The sequence below is a fragment of the Tenrec ecaudatus genome, chromosome 6 (genome assembly GCF_050624435.1).
Source record: "Tenrec ecaudatus isolate mTenEca1 chromosome 6, mTenEca1.hap1, whole genome shotgun sequence".
Taxonomy (NCBI): Eukaryota; Metazoa; Chordata; class Mammalia; order Afrosoricida; family Tenrecidae; genus Tenrec; species Tenrec ecaudatus.
In genome coordinates, this window is record NC_134535.1 from 115460772 (window position 1) to 115482525 (window position 21754).

Below are 21754 nucleotides of genomic sequence, written 5' to 3' on the forward strand. Positions count from 1 at the left end.
ATTGCAAAGAAGCCTATTTATCACCCTAATTTTCAAAATGCTTAACTTCTCTTTATTCCTCTGACACACACACACACACAACAACAACAACAATAATTAATTCGACATCATCAGAGTTAGAATGAAGACCTGCTAACTTGGTTGAAGGTAGCAACCATTTTGTCTGCTATACAACAGGGGCTAAAAGAACAAAAATAACTCTGCTAAAACCCAAAAGAAAAGTCCAGTACATTCAGAAGAAAACTCTCCTCTTCTTTCCTTCCCCTTTCCCAAACTTCCTCCTTCGATCTCATAGGTAAACTCAAAAATAAACCTCCTCCAAAATGGTTACTAAATGGTAGCATAGAGGATCACATGCTGGGTTGCTAACTTCAGGATCAGCAAAGCAAACCAGGCAACTGCTCCATGGGAAGAAGATGAGGCTCTGTGCTCCAATAAAGATCTGATGCCAGGGGCTTGGGTGGAGAGCAAATGCTTTGAGAACAATGAGGGCAACAAATGCACAAATGTGCTTGACTGGATGGATGGATGGATGGATGGATGGATGGATGGATGGATGGATGGTGATAAGAGTTGTATGAACCCCCAATACAATGATTAAAAACAAAAAGTTTATAACTCGGGAACCCACAAGAGCAGTTCCACTCTGTCCTGTAGGGTTGCTCTGAGTCAGAATCAAAGTGCCGGCTGTGAGCACTTGAGCCAAATTTCCAGACAACTCAAAGTGATTAAATTGAATTACATTAAATTCAGTACGATCACTAATATTTCATGACAGGTTCAAAATAACTCTATACCATGTTAAGGGTTTCTCAAGTGTTTAGATTGCTTATGTTAATTCATCTAGCCCTCTAGAAATCCATAAAATATTTCAGTGACTTCCTGCAATAGAGTAATACATATGTGTGTGTGCATATATATGAACACACAAGTATGATATTAAAGCAACCCTTTTTAAAAGTCAAAAGAAAGTTAATTAACATGTTTAATGATTAATATATCATTTCATCATCTTAAACAATTTCATTCTACTTATTTTACATGAATAAATTATTCTATAAGATTCTATGATGTGGAAACCAGTTTTTGATACTGCCAGGGAGACTAAAGAGGCGGCAAATAATGCCACAATACAAATGTTTATCATCTTTCCTGATGTTATTTCCAGAAATTTGTTGGCATGTGAGATGTCAATACTTTCAGGGGTAGGTGTGGGGGAAGACAATGAATGAGTGTGGAGAGAAAAGCTTCAGGCAGCCCGGCAATCATTCCAGATATAAGACCAAGAGATACTAATAAACCACGGAGGGATTCAAAAGCAGCTTTTGTAATATAAATAACTTATCCAAAGACTTCCTTTTGAGTTCCAGCTTTTTTTCTCACTGAGTAACCTAGTGTAGTCAGTCAACCTGCAAGCTTTACCTTCTCCGCTTTTAACAAGGTGATTCTTCATCCTTATGAGCTCCTTGAGATATAAGGGAAATAATCTGTGAAAGACTGTGCTGAATGACAAAATTAAAATATTGTTCTTTGAGAGGCAGTACAATGTTGTAGTTGAAATCAGTGGGCTTAACGTCGGGTAGACCAGCATTCAGACTGTTGGTGCAAGCTGTGTGATCTTGGGAAAATTATCCCGCGTTTCAGAGGCTTTCTCTTCATCGACAAAATGGGGAAGAGTTGTGATGACTGAATAAAATGTGTCAGATAAAGCTACATACAAAAATGCCGGTGCATAGGAAACCGCCAATAATGACAGCAATGACATATGTTATTATTATCGTTCATATGAGTCTGTGAAAGAGTATGATTGCAATGGACCATAGCATGTAATTTGGGTAAAAGGGGTTGTTGGGACAGCTCCAACAAATAAACAACAACAACAAAACAAATTCACTGTCATTGGGTCGATGCCAACCCTTAGCCACCCTTTATAGTACAGGGCAGAACGGCCCCTGTGAGTGTCCGAGACCAAGTCTTGACAGGAATAGAAAGCCTTGTCATTCTCCCAAGGAGCAGCTGGTGATTTTGAACTACTGACCTTTCAGTTAGCAGCCGAATGCATAACCACTGCACCACCAAGTCTCATCTAGGAGGTAAGAAATGTAAAATGTAGGAGGTGGAAAATGTGGAAGTAATGAAAGAAACCATTGAGATTTGGGAGGAAGGCCCGTATTTTAGGGATGAGTAACAGAAAATAAACTGGAAAGATAGATGGCGGTAGTCAGAACAGAATGCACAAAGTTAAAATGTGGGAGTGGTGATGGTATGGCTCTAGGGCAGGGATTGGCAGACATTTTCTGCGAGGAGGTAGAGGGGAAAGAGTTCAAGTGTGCATCCAGGCAGTCTCTGTCGTAGCTTCTGAATTCTGGCGCTGCAGTGCAAAAGCAGTTACAAAAATATAATGAATGGATGTGGCTGTGGTTTAATAATACTTAATTTATTAAAAGAGGCTGCAGATAATGTGTTGCCAGGTTACAGTTGGACAATCCCGGGTCTAAATATGACCTGAAGCCCGAGGGACAAAGGTAGACTGGAGGCAAAGACATCAGATAGGAGATCGAGGAACCGAGAAACCAAGATTTGGTGGCGCTTGGGAAAGATGATCTAGACATATGTCAAAATCACCCAGGATTAAGGGTGGGAGATATGACAAATGGATTCTTCCCCCCCCCCCAATGTCCCAAAGGTTGATAGATGAGAGGACAAAGGAAAAGTATCGAGTGAGATTCAGCTTTCCACAGTTGAGGAAAAATAATTGTCTGAGGTTGGCAACAAAAGAAAGATCCCTTTTCAGGGACTGCAGTACGTGTCCCCCACATGTACGCAACAACGTCTCACCAGGCACAATAAAACATATTTTAACTGCTTACGAACAATTGCAGTAAAAGTAATTTCCATCGATGAGTCCCTAGTACCAGGTGCTTTGGAAAGGTAGCTGCGATGCTAGATTAAGTAGATTCTGCATATGCTGTGATGTAGCATCTTACAAACACTAGTCAGCCACAACCTGGGGACACATTTTAGCTCTCACTGGCAGGAAGACCGGATTTCACAAACAGTCTGAATATTTATTTCTGTGTAATCATAGTGAAATGAAAATTTTAGAACAGTGACAGACTTGTGGATAATATCTGTGCTGTAGCGGGCTCAAAGAAGTGTCCTGGCACCCGAAAAGTCAGGTTGATGATCACTAAAGTTGAAAAAGATCAGATCATGCAAATAGATGCTTGCAAAAGGCAATCCGAGGACTTGAAACGTTAAGTCCTATAAGAAGGAACGGGAGACTTTCAAAATGAATAAAATGACACCAAAGAGAGATTAAGCAGCGGGCAGAGAGCTGGCAAAGTGTACTCATGAATTATATACTGCACCAGGAGTCCCAGCAAGAGAGAAGCATCGGATTAATAATTAACTAGCTGAGTAATAATGGCCTTGTACATTCTGCCTTTTCTCAGGGAAAGAAATGGTTCTACTTAGTCTTTCCGCCCATTGTTTGTCTCTTCATATTGATAGAGGAGAAAGTTTATAAGCCAAGTTTGTATTTAAAACTGGGAACTATTTCTTTAAATTTGCACCTTTCTTAAAAAAAAGATTCTTGGCCTCTGACTCTGCTCAGTGGTTTGAGCACCATGGCATAGGAGAGTTGTGGGGCTTAACCACTGCACATCACTGCCAAAGGTTGGAAGCCTCCTCGATGGTATCTTATTGGTCAACACCATCGTCATCATTTCCAAGCTGTATTTGTGGTAGTAAATGCCTGGTGGCCAGTGCACTCAGTGTGACACAAATCTATGCCCTAAAGAGAGTTTTTAATTTAGAAAAAAATCAAACAAACACCCTTTCCACCCTCAGCTTTAACAGCCTACACCTTGTCTGGAGCACAGAGATAGACCCATTGAAATATTAGATCGTCGCAGGAAAGAACCTGAAGGCATTGCCATGATGAACACGAGGCCCTAGTGATTCCGTAGTAGGATTCTCACATGCCATGCAGGAGATACGGGTCTGATTCGCAGCCAACGCACCTCAAGTGCAGTCAGCACCCATCTGTCATGGGACACTTGCGTGTTGCTATGAGAGTGAGCAGGGTTCAGCAGAACTTCTAGACTGAGGCAGATTTGGAGGAAAAGCCTGGTGATATACTTCTGAAAAATCAGCCATTGAAAATCCTTTGGATCATAGTGGCTCCATTCCCACACTATTACGGGGATGGCTTAAGGATCAGGCAGCGTGCATTTCGCTCAGTTGTTTGGGGGCCGATCCAATAGGAACCAGCAGCAATAGCAACCGTATGTTGTATTAGTAAGTTATGCTGTATTAGTAAGTTCATTTAAAGAGATGAGCTCGTGCAGTTTTATTGAGTAAAACTTGAGCACAGAAAAAGTAAACTAAGGGAGAAATACTCCTCAGAGGAAAGGAAAGAGATTATCTCTGCTTTTTCATAGAGAAGGAAACGAATGATTTGCTCTTTACAAAAACATTACTTACCTATTAGCCCTTTTCTTAAAAAAAATACAAAAACATTAGTATTTTTTTGTGATTGCCAATTATAGGAAATTAGAATGTATAGAAGAGTAAGAAAAAGTAAAATCTAGTAATTCAGCAAGGAGCCCTCTTGGTTCTATGAGTCAGATGTTGGACCGCTAACCCCAGGTCAACTGTTCAACTCAATCATTCCTCAGAAGAAAGATGTATCCATTCACTCTCGTAAAGGTGTACAGTCTGGAAAGCCTATATAGAATTGCTGTGATTTGGAACTGACCTGATGACAGTGAGTTTAGGACACATTTCTTTATAAAACTTTCCTCAAGCCATTTTTAAACTTTTATAACAAAAAATATTAAACATATACAAAGATGAGGGATTAAATTCAGATGCATCCAGTTTCCACAAAGTTCAATTCATGGACAAACGTGGTTCATCTCTATCTTCATTCACATATTCCCCCTTTCTCATGACTATAATTTTAAAGCAAATCATAGATACCACCACATTACAATAAATATCAGAAATATCTTTACATGGATCCGTAGGATCTCCAGGCATATTTTATAGGTGTGTTCTTGTTTTTAATCTATCAATTCTGATTTCAAAATATATTTTGAATTTTTTCCCAAATTTTCCTCCATGATTCCCCTCCCGCCCCCCCCAATCTTTTGCCCTCATTATTACTTCACCAAGATGACCGGGAAGAAGGCAGCAATCTTGAGAAGCTGATGCTTAAGTTACTGTCTCTAGGTGTTGTCTCCTTAAATAGGATCCTGCATCTAAAATATCAAGGGAAGTTGCCAAAGGTAGGTGCTAATTGAGTTGGTAAAATTAACATTTTAAAAATAATTACCTTTTATTCCATCCTGAGAAGTCAAGCATTGTCCTAAGCCCTTTTACATGGGAAAATTTTGAGGCTTAGAGATTTTAAGAAATTATCTAAAGTCACAGTTAGATAGTAAACTGTCTACCATTTCAGCACAATCTTATTCAACTCTCAAGCTCATACACTACACTAATTTTCTAGGATAAATTCAAGGTTTCCATAAAGAACCTATTGATTCACAGAGACCTATTGATTCACAGTGTCCTAGATATCATTGATAGATTGTCATGATATTATCTATTTCAGGTCTCACTTCAATCCAAAATTCATCAGAAATCATTCCAATTATGAAACTGGTAAAATGTGAATATCTATATTAAGATACCCAATCACATAATCAAATTATTTTAAAAGCTGTACAGAGGTAGCATTTGCCATATGTTCTTCTTTAGCTGGATCTGTATATTTTAATATTGTAATTCATTTTACTATAATAACCTCTAAAAAGTCCAACCCGATTATGATCCTATGGTCAACAGTTTTAATGTAGACAGTATCTATGACAGTATTTTTGGAAGAATCTCCTAAATTCTCATCTCTTTTCACTCAGTATCTGAACTATCATGCCGATTTGTTCCAAGTAGAGTCAGCGGAACCTCTGCGAGTGCTTTGTCCCTGTGCAATGGATTCAGCTGTTTCCTGGGAGCAGTGCTGGTGGAGCTGGTATATCTCCTCTCAGAAGGTAAACGAAGTTCATGGCTTCTTTCTACACGTTGACTTGTTGGCTGAGGCACTGGGAGAGACAAAATCTTCAGAGAGGGACTTTGCAGTATAGTTTTTTTTAATTGATCCACTTTTGCAATTAAGATAGAATTAAGATAGGAAATAGACTCTTGCTGTATTCATTAATTTCTAGGAATTGTTTTTCTTTTGATAGGAGGAGGTAATTACAGAATGTCACTTCTCATGAGACACTGTCTGCTATCTTTCTTTCGTGTACTTTAAAGCAAACTGTCCATTATATTCTTATTAAGTATTTCAATGAGGCTACATTCAATAAAGCCTCATAACTGGCAATGATAATCCTCAGAAAGAGGTCTGTCCTATGTAAACGTAGGGGGACAGGGCGTCTGGATGCTGTTTCTTATCCTCTACCCCTCCCCGCCACCACACAATTCACCAGAAATCATTCCTATGCAGCAAAAAGAGGGGGAATAACAAATGATCTTAGGATCAAAGAAGTTCAGATGCAAATAAAAGTGTCACCTTTTAGTGACCTGTGCCGATAAAGAATCAGAGAGGAGCCAGTGGTGACTGTCTCTGTTGTGTTTTAAATCTATGATGTTTTTTAAAAATTTTTTCTTTCTTTATTATTATTGGTTCATATAGTGTAAATGTTACTTTAATTTGTTTTGGTTGATTTTAAGACAAATACTATAATCTTATTCTTCAATCCTTTCAAAAATACACACAGTTCTAACATGATTGAATTATGGAATTGCATGAGATGTGAGTTATGTATCAGTAAAACGGTTTTTAAAAATACACTGAGATCTGCACTTAACATAACCAAAGTACTGGTTTATGTTTTCTAATAAAAAGTATGATTTAAATTGTACAAGTCCCCAATAAAATGATTAAAAACAAAACAGTGAATCAGGACAACGCACAGATACAAAAAAAGTACAATTTACCCATTTTCACACATTGTAAGAATTATCTTCTATGAATAACAAACTCCTGTTAACCCTATTGGTGATCTACTTACTCTATGTCAGGAACTATACGGAGCATTGAGGCAAGCAAGATAAATAGGTACAAGCCTTCAAACACTTCTAGGGACACAAGAAAGTCATAAAATTAAGAGTCATTCATTCCATTCCTGGTATAGTATAGTTGTAGGGAGCAAAGCTACCAATCTTTGATTGGTCCTTGCAAGATCAAATCCCCTACCACCACCATTTCTTAGTTATTTAGAAAACCAGGCAAAAGCCAGATTCCATTTCCCCAGAACATGTATGCTGGTACAGATAAGAGCTCGCAACACAGGGAATCCAGAACCGATAAGCCTGTCAAGACCAACAAGGAGAGCAGCGACTCTCAGAGGGTAAATGAAGGGGGGCAGGTAGTAAGGGGGAAACCAGTCACAATCATCGACATACGGTCACCTTCCCAGGGGGACAGACAGCAGAAAAGTGGATGACAGGAGACAGTGGACAGTGTAAGATATGGAAAATAAAACCAGAATAATTTATAAATTATCAAGGGGACACGGGGGAAGGAGGGTGAGAGAGAGGGGAAAGTGAAGAGCTGATACCAGGGCCTCAAGTAGGAAGAAACTGTTTTGAAAAAAATAATGGCAACATATGTACAGGTGTGTCTGACACAATGGATGGATGGATGGATGGATGGATTGTGATAAGAGCTGTAAGGACTCCCAACAAAATAAAAACTAAAACTGAAAAACGTATAGCTGTCTGGACGACAGCAAATTGAACTACAGCAAATTTTCTGGTTAGATAAACAAGGGAGAAAGCATTTGTATTAGGATCTTATAAAAGAGTCTGGAAAAGTCTTACCTAGATCTGTCCCAGGAATATTTTCCTCATTGGACACATGTTTCTGTTCTTCCCTTGATTCAATAAAGAAATTTGCTAAGAAAGAAATTTCTAAAATCAGATCAGACTTGACATATTCTAGGAGAACTGCAATGTCAAATATGATCGCAAGTTCATCTTCTTGTATAAACCTAAAATGTTCACATATGTATTTAAGGTGCTACTCTTGTGAATACTTAATGAAAATCTGCACTCATGATCACATCTATTAAAACAGCTTTGTAAAGGTGGAAATATCATCACCCATAGTCTAAGTATAAAACCGTCAAGGCAAAATAGAGAAAGTGAAGTGCCCAGTCGTTGACACTAGTGATATAATTTCACCTCAGTGTTCTGAAACCAGCACCAGCACTGAATGCAATGCAACAAACAGCTATTAGGAAGGCCACCAATTAAAAGACTTTTAAAAAATCGTTTTATTGAGGGCTTGTACAACTCTTATCACAATCCATACATCCATCCATTGTGTCAAGCACATTTGTACACATGTTGCCATCATCATTCTCAGAACATTTGCTTTCTACTTGTGCCCTTGGTATCAGCTCTTCATTTCTTCCCCTCCCTTCCTGTTCTCCCCTCCCCCATGAACCCTTGATAACTTATAAATTATTATTATTTTGTCATATCTTCCACTGCCCGACGTCTCCCTTGTTAGTTCTGTAACATAACCTCTTTGGATCTTCAGGCAAGATAGTACTGATAATATTCTAGACATGGTATGAAGATAGATAAAACAAAAGTTCATAGTATTTTGATAGAGCTAGGTACCCATTAATAGAAGGTGACCAAGGAAGCAAAGCGAAGTCACCTTACCAAGATGGGATGTGGGGCAGCCACTCTCTAAAACTCGAGACTGATCAAACACTATATAAATGATCACTAATCAGTTTAACACTTCAAATAAAAATGGGGGCTGGTGTTTATGTTCACGATAAAACTGTGTTACACCAAATGCTAGGAATCTCAGGTTTGGTGTTGTCTCCAAAGCTTGATAATATGCTGGCATCACCTACAGCCTGAAAGTATTCTCCACTTTGAGAGTCTGTTCCCAGAGTAGGCCTCGTTTTTTCATCCAAATGCAACTCTTCAGTCATTTGACAAATATGGAAAGACATAATATGGTACAACTCATCTGCAATCATATCACCCGGATTTAACTCCTGGCAATCTACCTGTGTGTAGTCTCAGTTACCGTGTCAAGATTGACAAGTACCTCGTTGGGTAGTTATACAATCTTTGTGATTAAATGTAATCAATATATAGAATAATTGCATTTTTCGTATTATGAGAGTCTCTAATTTTTCACGATCAAGCATCCCTGATTCATTAAACAAACAAGCTTTTCAGTATCATTCTTAAAATGTGACTTCCGGAATCTAACATCATATGCAAAACAGGTGCAGCCAGGATAGACATATTCAATATATCAATCTGAACACTGTGGCTCTGGATGCAAACAGAGAATATATTTATTAGTAGCTGCATTATACTGGTGGTCAATTAAAACCTAGAGGTTGTTTATTTTTATATTGAACAATTTTTCTCAAGTCAGAGCCACTTCACAATTTTTTTCTAATCCAATGTATGACTTTATCATTACCCTTAATAAGTGTCAACCCATCATCTTAAATAACGGATAGTTTTGAAACTTGTTTCTGTCACCCAGTGAATTACTAATCTTTACTTCTGTATTAACTTTGTGTCATCTGGCAGTTCAGTAGACTTCACGTGTAATTGATCTGATGGTTAAATTGGACAGGATCAAAAATAGATCCATGTGAAAAATTAGCAAGTTCATGAAAATCAATTAATCTGCCTTTTTAAATAGAAGCAGCTACCAATTCACCCAATTACTATCATTCAGCCCACAAACTTCCCGATCATGCCCAAAATTACATCGTAGGAGACTTTGTCATAAGTATTTCTGAGAACAGGATATGTCTGTGACTGTGACAACCCCTTGAACTATCAAAATTGTGTTTCTCAAAATAAAGAAATCAGTTTCATTGAGATGATGTGGTGATAGGGACTAATTATGGTCACTAAAAGAAAGCGATTGGCCATATGCAGGACAATTAGGTAGGTCACTATCTCATGCACTTTTCCTCTTATTTTAAAATAGCAAATGCTGCACTTCACTTTTTTTAAGAGATGAGCCGATAATGTTAAATACGTTATTTGGACATTTTAATGCCTTAAATTATTTTTAAATATAAAATAAAGTTAAACGGGGCAGTGGGCTATTTTTTTAAAAAGCAAGATCAGTCTATTCAGTCTAATGAGACTAACTTTTTGATGAAACCAAACATAATGCAACTAAGACTCTTTGTTTGCCTCCCCCAGCACCCCTTCTCCCTCCAACCCCAACATTCCATTGAGCATATACAGTACTTTAAACCTTCAAGGATTCATGTCAATTAAGCATGTGTGGGCGCGCGCACACGGGGGTGTGTGAATGATAGTGTAGCGTTTGAAAAGATGATCAGTTATCACAGCCTCCAAGTCTCCAGGCTGCACCAGTCATTTTTAACACCCCGGTGGAGAATGGTGTGAATGCGGTAAATTCAAAAGATTTCTCAAAACTTGACTGTGCAGACAGATATCTGTTAGAGTGACATTTTCAGTACAAGTGAGAAAACGGATCCTTCTGGGATCGCTCCCTGTGAGTGCTTTAGAGGAGAGGATACAAGACTAAACCCATCCTCCGCCACTAATCATTTCAGGAATAGTTTATCTAAAAGTAGCAATGCTAATATAAGGGAGGGAGGAAGTCAGTCAAGCTGCGTATTTCAGCTACATCCCATCAGCAACAAGAGCTGTTTTTTCACACCCAGGAATTCGAACGTATCTTTTGACAAAAATAACAAAATAGAATTCAGTGAAAAATGACATCTTAGTTATAGGCATGCAGGTGACTGAAAGTTGCAAAGCAAAATGCCTCTGAGAGAAAAGCATAATTGGGGAGAATCGAGAGGTCAAAGGGTACATCTTTGCCCCGCAATTCTCTTCTCCCCAGAACTTAAGGAAAGAGAAAGCAGTGGCTGGTTAATTCCCACCAAGTTCATCTTCAAATAAAAATGAAATCTTTAAAATTATCATTTAAAAATCCATGATTATTGAGGCCACTGGCAGTCATGTCAGCGTGAACTCCAGAGTTGTTCTCGACACGGGAGTTTGCAGTTGCCATAGCTTGAAAAAAGAAAATACTTCTGCATATGGAAAAATATCAAAGATTTACGGGTCACACCCGTTTTCGAAAAGATAGGTTTCTTCACGTTTAGCTTTATGTCCTGGATCTAACTTCATGAGGGCTTTGAACTTACAAAGTTTTAGGACAAGAGAAGAAATAAAAGCCCAGCAGTCCATCATCTCGCCTTAGGTGGGCCTGTACTGTTACGTGGCTGCTTACTAACAGCTCCTACCGGCTCGCAGTCCTCGGTTGGAATTAGATGTAGAGTCGTCCTTGAACAAAAAGCTTGTGTTTTACAGAAAACTGTTTATTTCATAGTTTGAAACTTTGGCTTCTGTGAAAACCTTGAAGCTACTTAGAAGCCTAAGGGCTCGTGATATTATCAGGGTAGAGCTAAATGAGCCTTTAGATTTGCCAAACAACCCTCCGTTTCTTTGGCCTCACAAGCAGTAGAGAGTGCAGATTTTTTAGTTAGATAAACTAAGTTCAAGCCAATACAGCTCTTAATGAGCTATTAGATCTTGAGGTTGTTACTTAATCTTTGTGAGGCCCCGTTTCTCTTTTTAGAAAATAGTGTCAGTAATAAACTATTTTTGCAAGGTGTGTGTGAGGACTTTCGGAAATATAGAGAAAGCAGTAGCAGTTAAAGGTAGGCGCTGCTAAGTCACTTCCTACTCAAGGCAGCTTTCCTGCTTATTTGCTCATCATACAAATTGAATAAGAATGATCAGAGCCGACACAATTGCTGAAGACAAATGGGTACATAAGAAAATGTGAAGAAAGCTGATGGTGCCTGGCTATCAAAAGATATAGAGTCTGGGGTCTTAAAGTGGCCATCTAGCCGGGAAGCAAATAAGCACACATGGAAGAAGCACACCAGCCTGTGTGATCATGAGGTGTCAACAGGATAAGGTACCAGGTATCAAAAGATCCAAAATAATATCGATGTGAAACAGGGGGATTGGAATGGAGACCCAAAGTCCACCTATAAACAATTGGACATACCCCCCCCCCCCACACACACACAGAAGGGCTACAAAGAAGGCATGATTCAACCATATGCAGTATAGCACTGATGAAACGCATATCATTCCTCTAGTTCCTGAAAGTTTCCTACCACCCCCTACCCCCCCCCCCACTACTAATACCCAGTTCTACCTTACAAATCTGGCTAGACCGAAGTACACACAATGGTACAGATAAGAACTTTCAACACTTGGAATTCAAGACAGATGAAACCCTCAGGAACAGTAGCGGGAGTCTTGATATTATGAGGGTATGGGGATGGTAGGAGTAAGGGGTGATGGGAGAAAAGGGGAACCCATCACAAGGTTGGATATATAGTCTACTCCCCAGGGAGAATGAGTAACAGAAATGTGGGAGAAGGGAGGCAACCGACAGTGTGAGACATGAAATAGCAATATTAATATATAACTGATTAAGGATTCATGAGGGTGGGAGGGAAGGTATTTGCACATTTCATTAGAGTACTTTACTTGTCTTCTATAATTGTCCTTTACATTTTTCTGTTCAACTATTTTACATCGTCATTTCTTCCATTTGCTTTAGATACTCTGCACTCCAGAGATGTTTCAAAATCTCTCTGACATTCAGTTTCATCTTTTCTTTCCTGATTTAGTAATGACCTTTTGTTTTCTCCACGTAGGATGTTCTTTATGTCCTCCCAAAGCTCATCAGGTCTTCTGTCGTTAGTGTTCAATGAGTCAAATATTCTCTTGAGATGTTCTACAAATTCAGGTCAGATATACTCAAAGCCTTATTTTGGTTTTCACGGACTTCATTTTCTTCTGCTTCAACTAAGCTTACATATGAGCAATTGATGGTCTGATGCACAGTCAGTTCCTGGTCTCATTTTAAGTGCAGATATTGTGCTTCTCCACTGTCTCTTCCCAGAGATCTAGGGAGTTGGATTCCTATATTCTATTTGTAGAAGTCATTGTGTATAATGATTTTTATAATGTTGCAAAAGTCATTTATGATGAAGTCATTGCTCTTACAAAATTCTACCATCTGAACTCCAGCATTGTTTCTATCATATTTTCCAACTACTGTTCCTACCTCTTTGTTTCCAGCTTCACTTTCCAAGCACCAATAATTAATTATCAGTGGGTCTTGATTGCACGTTTGATCACATTATACTGAACAAGTTGGTAAAATTGTTCAATTTCTTCATCACTAGCTTTAGTGGTTGTGCATAAATTTGAATAATAATTGTATTAAATGGATTTCCTTGTGTAAATATAGACAGAGAGTATTGAAATGTACTTTTTGATGATTAATTCTAAGCCAATTTTTGAATTTGTTATTTAGGCCCAGTAAATCATATGATTTTCAGATTCAAAATGACCGAGGCCAGTCCATTTAAGTTCACTAATACCCAGGTTACCATTTAGGCATGCCATTTCATTTTTGACCACTTCCAGTTTTCCCAGATTCATTCTTTAGTCGTTCTATATTCAGATTATTCATAGACATGTACAGCTGAGTTGTGCCCCAGCAGCAAATGAAGGTCCAGAATGCTTTACTCCTTCTAAGTCAGTATGGTCCACTCTACTTTCAGAGGGAAGCTCTTCCTCAATCATGTTTGGATGGCTTCTGACCTCAGCACTATCTCTGACAATGGTTGGATGATATTATAAAGTTTTAGTGGCCAATTCCTCCAAATGGACCATTTATTCCTTATTAATAGTCTATTCTTAGTCTGGAAACTCTGTCACTTTGGGCGACCCTGCTGGCATTTGAAATGCCAGTGACATAGCTTCCAGCATCACAGCAACACACAAGCCACCACAATATTATAGACAAGTGGTAGTGAAAACTATAAATTCACAAAAATAGTGGTTATTTTAATTTGAAATGAATCCCAGAGCATAGTGCAAGTGGACTGGGTCATCACATTTTGACATGGCACGTTAGTATTTATCAAGGAAAAAAAAAAGAAAAGAAAGGAAAAGGATGTGCTAAATAAATGTAGTGCACACCTGGCTTTCAGAAGGCTGTGGATGAGAATGGAAGTGAAAATTCGTTTGCAGAGTTCCCACATGGTTAAGCTCCACTGAATTCCCTCAGACCATTGATGAGGGATTTGAAAGTCTTGCCTTCTGACAGAGTGCAATGGAAGGTGGATTACTGAAGATACAGTTCAAATTTAACATATGATCATTTTCCCCTTTGACCCATTAATTATTTGTTCTAATTTCTATTATCTTCTACTTTCACTCGGATTGAGGCTTTTCATGTTTTATTTGGTCATCATGGTTGGGGTTTTTGTATGATTTTCTTTATAGGAAATCTAGGATTGGTAAATCTACCTCGACAGAAACTAGTTCCTTAGGGTCATTGAAGGTGGGGTTGGGGGCAGTAGTGATGAGCTAATAATAGTGGGCACAAGAATTAAGAAAAAGGTTTTGAAATTGTGGTGATGATTGCACAATTCATTTTCATATATCTAAGCTATGGCCTATTATTTCTGACAGTCAATTAAACTGTTAGAAATGTGGTGTGCACATCTAAATTTTAGGCAGAGGTGACTAATGTAGTGCTCCAAGTTTGACCTTTATCTTATCAACCCATGCCATTTATCGATCATTGTTTACATGGCCTGTTTGAAGTATAGATAGAGTAAGGCATCAATCTATGTTCACACTGAAAGGGTCTCGAAACAAATGCTGTTGAAGTTGGAACTAGAATGGTTATTGGTCTGTATCCACCAAAGAGCAAATATGTGGTGGTCATGAGGTAAGAAATTGTTAGTTGCATCAGAGGAATTCAAAGAAGGGCAGTAACCTAAAATATTTAGAAAAAAGGAAACACATGAGATTAAGTTGGCAAGAGGCGAAGCCATACAAGATTCTTGGTTAATAGGAATTTTTTAAACTTGAGTGTAATGATATATCATAAAGGAATTCATCAGATGAGTGGTATGGTCTACTTGTGTTTTAAAATTGCTCTTGACACCGTATAGTTTCAAAGGGAAAGAGAATGATTTGGAAGAAGCAGATGGGTACAATTGAAGTAAGCCAGCGAAGTCTACAGTAATGACAGACAAAGAAAAATGAGCAAATAGAGAGAATAAATAAAATCTATAGAGGTAAAATCAAAATCTTAGTGCTGACTTTGCTATTGAGTCGGGGGGTGGAAGGGAGGTAGGGGCTTTGAGGAAGCGTTTCAGATTCTGAGATGAGTGATTGGGTGAACAAGTTTCCACTTACTAAATAGAGATGGCTGAGAGAAAAATCGATTATGAAACTTTCACTCGTGCATTTTTATACATTAACTTTGACAAAACTATGAAGAACTCAAATGGAAATATCTATAGCTCAGAACATTGATGAGGCTTAAATATATGAATCTGAGATTATTTGGTGCAAAAATAGCATCTGACCCATTGACAATAATATTTGTTGAGTATTAAAAGTAAGAAAAATGAGACCTTGACCTACAACTGAAATGAGAATTTGAATGAATAAGAAATATGTATTTGCTGCAAGTCAATTCTGACTCTAAGCGACCTCTTGTGTATCAAAGAGAAGTGGGTTTCATAGGGTTTTCAATGACTGATTACTTGAAAGTAGATTTCCAGGACTTCCTTCCAACACGCCCTTAAGTGGACTGCAGCCTCCAACCTTTTGGTTATCATCTGAGTACTTTAACCATGTGAACTACCCAGGGACTCCAAGTGTGAAATAGACTATTGAAAAAGACATGTACTATCTATAGAAGGAAATTCATATGCATATAAACAAACATTCTGTATCTGTATGTGTGTATGGCAGCAACGATGGTGAGACTTCATCTCACATACTTTGGACAATGTTCCCAGGAGAGATCAGTCCCAGGGAAAGGACAGTACACTTGGTAAAGCAGTGGATCAACATAAACAGAGGGCAGTCCTCAAAAAGATAGATTGCCACAGTACTACACAGTGGGGTCACGCATGACAAAAACTGTGAGCATGACACAGGACTGCACAGTGTTTCATTCATGCAAGCTGTCCTGTGAGTCCACGGTACCCATGTCCATTGTAGATGAGAGGACTGTTCAAAGCAGGAGATGGTAAACCGCATGAAAGGTCACTGTAACATGTCCTAGAAGGAAGACTGGAAGTGCCCACAGAGTGGGCAACGGCATGGCTACTGATGAACTTTTCTGTGAAGCATTTGGTTGAGGAAAAGTGAATGGAAACCAGATTTTTTCAGAAGAAAAGTAACCAGAAAATGAGAAATAGAGTCATTAGGTTTAAATAACACTTTCTAAGAATTTGGTGTAGGGGATTTCAGATCTAGAATGGTGACCGCAGGTGAATATATACAGAAATTACGAATTTAGCAAACAAAAATACACAATGCCCAGTTACACTTGAAGTTTAGACAAACAATTAGTAAATTTAAATAAATATGTCCTAGGCACTATTTCTGACATACTTATACCAAGAACTTTGTCATGCTCAACTGGTCTGCATTTCAGTTGTTTGGATTATAACCCATCACTGAGAGAGGTATACTTCAGGATATATCTTGAAATGTTCTTCTATTTTTGTTTGGTCTCTCTTTTTTTCCCCTCTGAATTGGGTGGGAAGGCTACATTTCAGATAATTTTGTATTCAACAATTTAAATAACTTATTAACCCCCCATTAACTTGCCTTGTCCCCCCTGAAATGTTCCTTTAAGCAATGTATGTAGCACCATTCCTCTTCAATTTGGCATTGTAGAATATGCTATTATCTGATTTAAAATGACAGATACCAGTCCATTATAGTTTATTAATGTCTAAGATATCACTCTATGCATTCTGATCCATCTGTGATGTTTGCCAGTTTTCCTAGATTCCCAACATGCAGTCCATGTTGAGATTACTAATGCACGTTTGAAGGGACCTCTTCTTGCTTTGAGTTATTCCCTATGAACATATGATGTACCATAAACTTTGATTTCCCCCCCCCCCCATGCCACTAAAGTCAGGTTTACTTAGAAGAGGTAGCTCTTCCCAGTTGCATCTGAGCACCCTTCCACCTCTGGGACTCAGCTTCTGGCACTGGAGTAGGCTGTCATTCATAAGGCTTTCATGAGACAGTTTTTCGGAAGTGGATCACCACAAGCTCCCCTCAAACCTTAGCACCCTAAGTGACGCTGCTGGCATCTGAAATACTGGCAGTAATGCAAGCCACCACACTATGACAAATGGACAGATGAGCGGGAAAAACTCGGCTTTACCCAAAGTTACTTCAATCTGAATTAAAGCAATTTGGGGTAAATCTTATAGGCTACTTCTCCCCCAAATGAGACAAGAAAACTCAAATTCTAAAATTTATCATACCACTAGCTAATTACAGTTGCAAATGAGATAACTGACTGAAAAAAATAGGCAGATATTTGGCAAAAAACCATTTCTGCTATATCCATGATATTTTAAAAATTCAATATTTTACTATTTTAAATATCTCCATTTACAGTTCAATTTATTAATAGCACACAAATACAAATTATGCTCCTACTATGTGGAAACCCTGGCTGGATTCTGAATTAATAATACCAAGGCTGATGTTTAATTAACAAGAAGAACCATATAGAAATATTTGACACTCAAATTAATATCAGATATATTCATTTGACTAATGCTATTACAATTACAGTTCATAGCTAATGGCATTATCGGGCTATTATCACAAAGCATTACCTCTCTTCTAAAACTCATTTCCATGATAATTCATTGAAATCATCATGAGCACACACTATCTTGATGGGTTTTTATCTCCCAATGCTCTCCGAGAGAATGAAGTCACTCTTGTAAGAACCCTTGTGATGGCAAATATCACCCATGACTGTTTTTCTGCAGTTCAGGTGAATAACGAACTATTAACAAATCATAGCTATTTCTCTACGATTTGAAAGACACGGTGTCCTTTCTAGAAACACCAACCTGACTTTATCTTTATCCACAATTCCCAAGAACTGGAAATGTAAATGAAAGCCACGACTCAGGCATTCTTACCTATAGCAGAGTATCGAGCATGTGCAGATCTGGGGCTCAATCTAAGTACATCCATTCATTCAACAAACATTTATTCTGTCTCCTTTATATGACTTTAGGCAAACAGTTCAGCCTCTCTGTGCTTCTGTCTCTTTGCCTATAAATTGAGGGTAATAATAATTTCAGTTCTTATTAGATAAATATGAAAAAATGGAAGAAAAGTCAAACTTAGAATTTAGTTGTTAGGTATTATTTCCTTCAGGTATCATGAAAATTAATGTGTTTTAAAAATTAACTCAGGTAGGAGAGCTATGAATCTCAAATGAAGCATTTAAATCAGGTTACTGAAAGGAGGAAGGAAAGAAATTAACATTTATTAAGTGTCAGTTATATGCAGACTTTGCTGTATGCATTTCACAAAGATATTATTTCATTAAATCTTTACAACAGTTCTTTGGGGGTAGATATTTGTAGCTTTATCATACATGGAGGAAAATGAGCTCAGAAGAGTTATTATATAAGTTGCCCAAATCATATAGTAATGGTGGAACCAGACGTCCATGATTCCATAGCTCTTTTTACTACCATGAGCTTATTCTCTTCCTTCCTTCCTTCCTGTCTTTCTTTCTTTCTTTCTTCCTTTCTTTTTCTTTCTTTCTGTCTTTCTCTTTTTCTTTTGAAAATAACAATAACTTCTATTTACTGGGTGTTTATTATGTGACAAAACTGCTCTAAACACATTACATATATTTAATCTTCACAGTCCTGAGGTAGAATCCAATTCTATTGCAATTTTATAAACAAGAAAATGAAGGAACAGAGAGATTAGTAATTTGCCTAAAGATACACAGCTGGTAAATGGTAAAACTCAGGTTTGAACACACCGACTCTTCTACCAACACATTTCTCTCCCACAGCCTCCTAGATTGTATCATTTGTTGTGAGAGCTTGTTGAGTTGGCCTCCGTGCACCCTAAATGGAACATTTCTCAGGGCTGCACTGTCCACATAAGCAGCTGTGATGAGGATCGCTATCAGCTGTAGGGTTTTCAGAAGCAGTTCACAGTCTAGGTTGATTCCTACTGTCCTTCTAGAGAATGAATGTCTGCTCTTTTTTATTGTTTTATTTTAAAATTTTATTACACTTTTGCTTCAGTACAAAAAAGCATGCAATGAAGTGAAAGATGTGTCTAAAATAAAACAGGATATAAAACCCATATAAATGTTATTTCCAAAATTGTTGACATTTGCTAGGTCATCAACATTTTTAAAATAATTTTTTTAAGTATTGCATGTCTATTGAAAATAATTGCTCCCTAGTTTTGTACAGTGGCAAATATCATAGCCAGTGATGTTTATCCGAGGCATAATTATTGCTAATTGAAAACTTTCCCCAATACTCCGCTGTGACAACTTGAAATATAGTCGGCATTGGCAATTTTTGACAGTCTCTATGTAGACTGAGCAAAAAAAAAAAAAAGAAAGAAAGAAAACAATTGCTCCCTGTACAAAACCATTATATAAACCATTAATCTTTAGATGAACAGTCAATTGCTTGATCTCTGTTCCCCAAATCCCCACAAATGAATCAATGAGCACCAACCTGGTAAGTGGACAAAAGATTGGTGTTGTCAATGATTTTGTTATACTGAATCTGTAATCAACATCCATGGAAGCATTAGTCAAGAAATCAAATGATTCTTGACACAGTGGATGGATGGATGGATGGATAATGATAAGAGCTGTAAGAGCCCCAATAAGGGCCTCCACTCAAGTACTCCCTCAATGCAAGAATACTTTGTTCTATTAAACTGGCACTCCATGATGCTCACCTTCTTGACACAATCATTGAAGACAAAGCGGGTACATATGCAAATGTGAAGAAGGCTCATGGTGCCCGGCTATCAAAAGATATAACACCTGGGGTATTTTAAAGGCTTGAAGTTAAACAAGTGGCCATCTAGCTCAGAAGCAATAAAACTCACATGGTAGAAGTACGCCAGCCTGTGTGATCACGAGGTGCCGAAGGGATCAGGTATCAGGCATCATCAGAACAATAAATCATCTCATTGTAAATGAGGGGGAGTGCGGAGTGGAGACCCAAAGCCCATCTGTAGGCAATAGGACATCCCCTTACAGAAGGGTCTCAGGAAGGAGACAAGCCAGTCAGGGTGCAGTGTAGCAATGGTTAAACATATACAACTTTTCTCTAGTTCCTAAAACTTCCTCCCCACCCCCCATCATGATCCCAATTCTGCCTTACAAATCTGGCTATAGACCGGTACAGATAGCAACTGGAAACACAGGGAATCCAGGGCAGATGATCCCTTCAGGACCAGTAGTGAGGGGGGCGATGCGGGACGGTGGAGGGAGAGTGGGGTGGAGAGGGAAAGATACCACTTTGAGCCTTACTATATGCCTGAAATAGTCATAGTATTTTCAATTACCTTATATGAATGCAAAAGTTAGACAATAAGAAAACCCAAAGATATATCGATGAATTTGAATTATGTGGGTGAAGAATATTAACTATATTCTGGACTTCCAGAATACCAAATAAATCTTCCTTGAGTGAAGTACAGCCAGAACCCTCCTTAGACCTGAGGCTGAAGAGTTCGCTGCATATACTTTGCACACGTTATCAGGAGAGGCCTTTTCTTGATGAAGAACGTCATGCTCGAGGGTCAGGGAAAATGAGGAAGACCCTCACATAGTGATTGCAACATTGGCCTCAAAGATAACAATGGTGAGGACGGTATAGCATTGGGCCGTGTTTGTTTTGCTGTACACACTGTGGCTATGAGTGGGAACCGACTCACCAGCACCTGCCCATCACTGAGCGAAAGGAATGTATCTTTAGAGAAGTCGCTTTGGCATCTTGGGATTGCTACAAAATCTTGAGGAAGAAGCTCAACCTTCTATTGATTTTATTCCACTCCTTTGTCCTTTCATTGCATTATCTATTTCTGAAACCTTTTCATTAATCTCCAGGATTTTTATTTACTATTTTTGTATGGTCTCTAGTTATTTATTTTAGTAATATTGCTTTGAATTCTTCTAAAGTTTTTTGCCCCCATATTTTCCTTGGTGTTGTCTGCAGCTTTCTCACAAGCTATTGAAGTACCTTTTGAATTCCTATTCAGGTCACTCCAATGTCATTTCTTGCACAGAAAGATCATTCCGCTCCGTATTTTGTTCATTTGTTGTGCCATTCTATCATGTTTATTACTGGGAATTGAATTTTTTGTCTCCAAATACTGTTGTATTTGTATTTAAGTGATGATTGTGTAGTGGTGCATTGTTAGGCCTTCATCAATTTCCTCCTGGCGGGTGAGATAGGATAAGAGGACAACAATGTAGGTGAACACACTGTTCTCTGTTTTATGTTCACATGTGTAGCAGAATGAGGCAGATTTGACCCTTGTCTAGTAGATGGGGCTACAAGAGATAGAAATTATATATTTTTTTAAATGAGTAGAGGAAAACAGGCAAACAGCAAAAATATAATAACTAAAAAGAATAAGTTAAGGGAAAATAAAAACAAGGGAATGAAAAATACAGTATTCAAAACTACAGAGAAGAGAAAATGGGAAAAAAATTTTTAAAAATGTGGAGGAAAGGGGAAGAAAAGGGTGAAACAAA

The 21754-nt window shown here is 38.2% G+C and overlaps 1 protein-coding gene and 1 non-coding gene across 2 annotated transcripts in view; both read left to right on the top strand.

Moving 5' to 3' along the window:
* Positions 1-21754, top strand: part of SLC15A5 (solute carrier family 15 member 5) — an 88153-nt gene that overhangs the window by 50398 nt on the left and 16001 nt on the right. Inside the window, exon 7 of the mRNA XM_075553076.1 lies at positions 5925-6056. Within this exon, the coding sequence (XP_075409191.1) occupies positions 5925-6056 (132 nt within the window). The remainder of the gene's footprint in view (positions 1-5924; positions 6057-21754) is intronic.
* LOC142452008 (U4 spliceosomal RNA) lies at positions 19431-19572 on the top strand. Its single transcript, XR_012785080.1, has one exon. It is a non-coding gene; the product is annotated as a U4 spliceosomal RNA (small nuclear RNA).